This window comes from Tribolium madens, unplaced genomic scaffold, assembly GCF_015345945.1.
Source record: "Tribolium madens isolate multiple individuals breed KSU strain unplaced genomic scaffold, Tmad_KSU_1.1 Scaffold_97;HRSCAF=244;Tcas5.2_LG3a, whole genome shotgun sequence".
NCBI lineage: Eukaryota > Metazoa > Arthropoda > Insecta > Coleoptera > Tenebrionidae > Tribolium > Tribolium madens.
The window spans coordinates 6,086,397-6,092,835 of NW_025401069.1; the positions used below are offsets into that span (position 1 = coordinate 6,086,397).

At 31.2% G+C, this 6,439-nt stretch overlaps 1 protein-coding gene across 5 annotated transcripts in view; it reads right to left on the reverse strand.

The window, feature by feature from the left end:
* The window catches only part of LOC123014303 (protein halfway), a 9,038-nt gene continuing 2,599 nt past the window's right edge, over nt 1–6,439 (reverse strand). For 3 of the 5 annotated variants that reach the window (XM_044413354.1, XM_044413353.1, XM_044413352.1), the window contains 6 exons: nt 2,551–2,797; nt 2,137–2,454; nt 1,928–2,088; nt 1,550–1,879; nt 1,393–1,503; nt 1–1,345 (listed from right to left, as the gene is read on the reverse strand). In XM_044413354.1, coding sequence (XP_044269289.1) covers nt 1,067–1,345; nt 1,393–1,503; nt 1,550–1,879; nt 1,928–2,088; nt 2,137–2,454; nt 2,551–2,797 — 1,446 coding nt within the window. In that variant the 3' untranslated portion in view covers nt 1–1,066. Of the gene's footprint in view, nt 1,346–1,392; nt 1,504–1,549; nt 1,880–1,927; nt 2,089–2,136; nt 2,455–2,550; nt 2,819–2,864; nt 3,023–6,439 lie in introns of those variants that run through there. The other 2 variants (XM_044413355.1, XM_044413356.1) reach the window with 2 other exon arrangements.

The window sequence follows — 6,439 nt, forward strand, 5'->3', positions numbered from 1 at the left end:
TTGCAGTAAGACACTTTATTATATTACAAAAGAAAACGTATTTATACATTAGCAATCATGATATTGTACTTAAAGTAAGTAAAATATGCTAAATGAAATAAAAACTTTTGGCGAAGAGATTACATACAAAATTTTTGACACGAACGTTTGTAAATACAACAATTAAATTACATCCCAAACTAGTACTACAGTTTATTTTGTTACTCGACTTAGTCAAAAGGTACATTTGTTTATTTTATAATCGTAAATAGTAAATACACACCGAAAACCGGACTCATCGGAAATCAAAGAATTTGTATTTGGTGTATTGTCTTTTACCACAATTTGGAAACAATAAATAAAATAAATATCTTTAAAAAACAAAAACTACTATAAATTGAGCAATTAAACAACAAAAATATACAAAGTGAAGAGTTTCACAAATAACGACGAATTTCAATTTAAATTAGAATAAAAACACAAAACAGCAAAAGAATATTAAAATTAAATTTACATAAGAAAAATAAAGGAATAATAAGAATTAATATTTTGAAAATAATTTGTGCAAAATCATTATTAATAATGTTAAAAAACAGCTTTTCCAAAAGAAGAAGGCAATAAATTTTAGATAATTGGCAATGGCTGAAACATTATCTAAAATTTATTTTAAAATGAATCGGTTAACATAAAATCTCTTTATAAATGAAAGAGATTAATTAAAAATACGAAGGAAACAAAAATTGCAGAAAGGACAGACAGTAAAAGACATATAAAGCCAGTATTTTCATAGTTTACATTTCGTAATTAAATTGAAAACTTTAAAATAAGTTCGACAAAACAACGAAAATATACTTGAATTTGTCGAATTTATTTAATTTTTCACAATTGTACTGTCTTTTGTATTTAAATTTGAGCCTAAGCAAACTAATTTGACTGTATGGTGTGTCAGACTTTTCGTTTCAAACTTGATTGAGAGCACAAACTTCCTAAACTAAATCCCAACTACAGTAAAACATTTCACAACCATGATACAAGGCGGAAGCATTTGACAGGCACATCGTTTTAACATAAATTTAAAAATAATTAATTATTCACATAACCAATCGCATGGTAACTTTGGCATTTTACTTGCCGGCCACGGTAAATAACCGGATGTTTTAAAAACACAGTAGTCATAAACAACTTTGGCAATCAGACCTACGAGTAACACTACTTCTATAGTGATAATGTAGTAGATATAATCTGTCCAGTCTTGTTGAGTCTGGCAGAGTTTAGAAGGGTTTAGATCTATCACTTTCATATCCATGTTATCACAGTAGATTTCTTCAAAATCGGGGATGTTTTTCTGCTTCGTCAACAGCCATACCTACAATTCAAAATTTTTGACTCGTCAAACAAAATTTAAATCAAAACCTTCAAAACTTTGGCTGTGTTGCAATCACACTGGAGTCTGTTGAGACCAAGAAAAACGTATCGGACAAAATTATTTCGGTCCAGTATGTTTGAAAAAATGTAAGTTGGGAGCTGAATGACAAGAATTATTGTTAAAACTACAAATTTCAAGTTTTACCGATTTCAACTTGTTGTTTCTGAGACTCAGGACCGCAAAACTGCTCAAAAATTGCGACCCCTCCAACGGGAGAATCGACGTAATTTGGTTATTATCCGCATATAATTCCCTTATATTCTGGTAGGAAGAGTCGGTACTAAACAGCTCTAATGAAGTTATATTATTATTCGAAACGTTTAAAGCAATAGTGTTGGCCGGAAGCGGTGAGGGCAGTGACGTCCAACTCTGGCCTGAACAATTCACAGCCACAGCAATTGTTGCTTGTTTTCCAGACACTAGATCCAGTCTTGAAGGTTCACAAGTGCAATTTTTACGGCAATCTTTACGCAACTAAAATCAGAAATTACAACTCGCCACGCAATCCTGCTCGAATAGTACTTTATGCGTTCCAATCACTTGTGTAAGAGGGATAGTTTCAGTCGTATTGAACCAGTGAAAGGTTTTTGCAAATAAACAAAACGAATTGTTTATGTTACTGAAGTGGAGCTCAGTTCGTTGTAAAGCGTCGAATAAGTTTGAGCATAACATGTGCTGATTAGCTACGAAAGAATCATTTTAACAGGATGGTGGAAGGAAGTGATACTCACCTGATATGTCCAGAGTTACATTTCCATCTTTTTTAAACCGGGGAACATCAGATAAATTGTTATGTGAAAGATCTAAGAAACTCAAATTGTATAAATTGACCAAAGATCTATTTTCAAAATTGACGATCCCGTTTGAGGATAAATTCAAACATGAGACTATGGTGTGTTTGGCGAATTCCCCAACTACGCTGTTTATTTGGCCGTCTGTTATAGTCATGTATCGCAGATATTTCAATTTCCTCCAGTCTTCCACATTTAGGATGTCGAGACTGGCATTCCGTATGTGGAGCGATTCCACATGCCCATTGCCACTGATGTCTGTTATTACAAAAGAATATTAAGACAATATTGACTAATTAAGCAAAAATAAATTTTGTAACATTGTTTATAGGAGTGATAAATTAAAACAATTACTTGCGCATGCCAAGCCTTCCGTTAGTTGGAACTTATTTACGTTGCAACAAACGGCAGCGCTTTTACAGTATGGGAGTTTGCGACAACGACATTTACTGTCAGGGCTAGGACAAGCTTCTGCTGGTTGATGAAAACAGTGGTCTGTTACGCAGTTGTCCAGGGAAGAGTAGGTGATATCTTCGGCTAAGCGACTCCATGATGGTTCGATCAGAAGACAAAGCAGCAAAATGCTTAGTGTCTCCCACATCTGCAACAAGAAAAATAGTAACTACAACAAGAATCACCTTTAAATCTAAGAGTGCATTTTGAAGTACCTAGTCTTTGTTTACGTTATACCTTCCAATAAATTATTTATTTTGACAAATTCCACGGCCGTCGTCGAGGTCAACTGGTTACTTGCACATCTGAGATTAAAAATTAAAGTACCCATTTCTTTATTTTTCGCAAACAAAATAACTTCGATTTTTAGATTATAATAACTGTGTGATGTTATCTTCAGGTTTGTGAGAATCTAATATCTAACTATTCCATATCATTTTTGTAAATCACAATTTATGATTCAAAATTTTCAAACATCAACGACCTCTATAGGATTTAAAAAATACTTTTTGTCTAAGACGCGAGTAAGGATAAATTCTTGATCCTTAGTTGGTGTAAAATATTTTATTTATTTTATTATTAAATAAATAGAAATCTTCCTACTAATGTTATGAACCTTGTTGAAATAAAAATAAGACCTGAACTAATTGATCGTAACTTTTAGATTTTGTGTGTTTCTAAAAACAAACAAGATTCTTCTTGCAATTTCTTGAAAATTGAAAAAAATCTTGCGAAACAAGTCGAAATAAAATTGGAAGTTGATATGTTGATTTCTTGTTCATTTGTTCATTTCATTCGTGCTCAATTGAAATACAGGTAAACCTTTAATCCGACCAAGTACTCTACAATCCGAATAGTGATAACAATTATCTCCACTTTTTATAAAATAGCTACATTATGGTATTATGTTTGTCGTATCGTTCTTTTAGAAGAGATGAAGAAACAGGCCCAGGAGCAGTCAGACTTGATCAAAAATTACAATAGAGTACTTCATTTTTTAATCGTCAATAAATCCACATACATATTCAACAATAAAATTATCCATTTTTTTATTTGGGTTTACTTTTCTTTTAAATAATACCTTTTTATACGTATCAAGTAGGTACGCAAAATGCAGTTTTATTAGAGGACGTACCGTTATTAACTACGAGACGACGAAGAAGCTCGGATTATAGAGGTTCTACTGTATTAAAACAGTAGTATAGTTTGGTTGAACAAATAAATAGTTTGGTTGGACAACAGTACAATTTAGAATTTATTCAAAACAATAATACCTTATAAATCCAACTAAAAAGTACAGCTGTTCTTCTTTTACTCAGCAGTTTTGCCAGATTAATTAATATGTCGTTTATTTTTAAACCCAACTTAAATCGTACCAAGTTAACAATTAATTAATGATCGCATATTTTTTTTCATATTTACACACGTGTACATTTTTAGATATAACTCGTATATATAATACCCCTACCTAATAGGGTCAGTCACAGGAGAGTTACTTTGAAAATTAATTAGTTTTCAACCAAAAATAACTGGATATAATATTTTATTTAAATTAATTCAGTAATCAATGTGAGTTGGATGAAAATGAGAGTCGTCAAAATGACAAGTAATTGTCTACTGTTTTTTTTTTCTTATTCTGGGCCAGTAGCAGTCCTCTGACGGGGTTTTTCATTGAGGGCCAATCTTGTTGTGACTTGGCTTCCAGTTTTCTGAATGTTTCAGGAACCAGATGCATTCATTTTGGATACCTCTCCAAGTACAGAGCTGCTGCCGCAAGAGCATTTTTCTTGCATTCTCCATGGATTAAGAGCATGCCCACTATTTCGTTATTTGTGTAATAATACATTGTATTAAAGAAAATTCACTGTTACTTTTTAAATGTCAAAATGAAAAAATATGCAAAGTATTCTTGGATTTAATTTTATAATTTTTTAAAATGAGGAAGCAAGACGCCTATGTGAATTATTTCAGAAGTAACTCTTCTATGATCGACCCTTCTTATCTCCTAACATTTTCATATTCATATTTATGTAATATAATCTCAAAAAAACAAAATAAAATTAGAAATACCAGATTGGATAAAAACACTTTCCTTTGTGTATAGTCGCAAAGTGTATCTTGCTGTTTATAGAAATTGTTGCTACTTATATAAAAATTGTTTCTTCTTCATGGGACTTAACACTATAAAATGTCTTGTAAAAATACAAATAAAACATGGATTTTCTTAAAAATACGTATTTTGAGTGTCATTAAACAGATTGTTCCGGCTAAACCCCACATTAGGAGTATTGGGATATACCCTTTTGATGATTGATGAGGGATTTTAAGTAAGTGCCTGATTTACAGGGTGTCCCACGAGTAATAATAACCCTGATTTTTTTTAAACAACGAGCATTACATTTCAAAGATAAGGTGGTATTAAAATATTTGGTTTTAACAAATTAAACATAGAGTGACCAAACAGTACTTCAATTTTAATTTATAAAAAGTCAAACCTTCAAGAATTTGGTGAAAATTACTAAAATGTTGACAAAAAGATCAACAAGATTCTCATTTATGATATGATATTTATTATGAAAAACGTTTCACACACTACACGTTTCTAATTCAGCGCGATATCCAAATAGACAGGCTTTCTAAAACTGGAATAAAATAGTAATTTTGACTGCCATAAATTTGTCAAAAGTAAAAATACGATTATGTACCAGAAATTTGTCAAAAATAAAAATACGATTATGTACTATGTTTAACTAATTAAAACGAAATATTTTATTATCGACGTTACCTATAAAATGTAATATTGGCTGCTTAAAAAAAATCAGGCTCATTATTACTCGTTGGACGGCTGTATAGCAAATTCCCTACTTTCCAAATTGTTCCCAATCCCAGTTTCTAAGGATTTCTAATTACATACCTTCATCTGACCAAACTCACTTCAATTCGAAGTTAAAAAAAAATTCAGATCGACTGTTCAGCTGTTTTAAAGAAATAACTTTTCCTAACACGCGTTTTTGAAACATAAAAAGTCGTAAAAAAACAAACAAAATACAATTAATGGAAACTTCTCTTATTAGGGTGGATAAACAGGAAAGATTACTTTCTTAATTGCTTGATACATGCTATGTATTTTTTATAAAAATAGACTCATTCGCTTCCATTTTAAACAATTTCCTTAATTTATGGTCAGTAGAATTATAAGTGAAATCTACAAACTTACACTCAGAAAAGTGATGTGTTTGTTATTACTACATTTGTAGTAGTAAAAAAAGGACGGTATATACTACTCTCAAATATGTTATAACGTACCAATTAGGTGATTAATGTTACTCATACAAGTGTAGATTTTACTAATAAAAAGTAGAGGTATAATTTACTACTACAAACAGTAAGCTAAACTATATTTTTTTGAGTAAATTTTACGCAAAAATTGAATAGTAAATTCAACTGCAATGTAATTGTAGGGTTTACTACTACAATAAGTTAATTTCAATTATAACTAGAATGTAGCTGTAAGATTTACYACYACAAAATGTAAAATGTAACGGTTGTTAGATCTCCCGCTWTAAATAATACAACCCTCATAGTGGTGGTGGGSCAGTAGTAAGGTCCAGTTGAAGACGCGCGATTGACAATTGATTGTGATTTGCGAAACAATAACGGTCATTTCAAGCTAATATATAAGACTTCTTAAGGGCCGTTGTCCACACTGATTATTTTAATGTAACAGTGGTGTGAAGTGCTTGTGAAATTTAGTTCAAAGTTTCAATTTGTGTTTAGAATTTTCGATTTT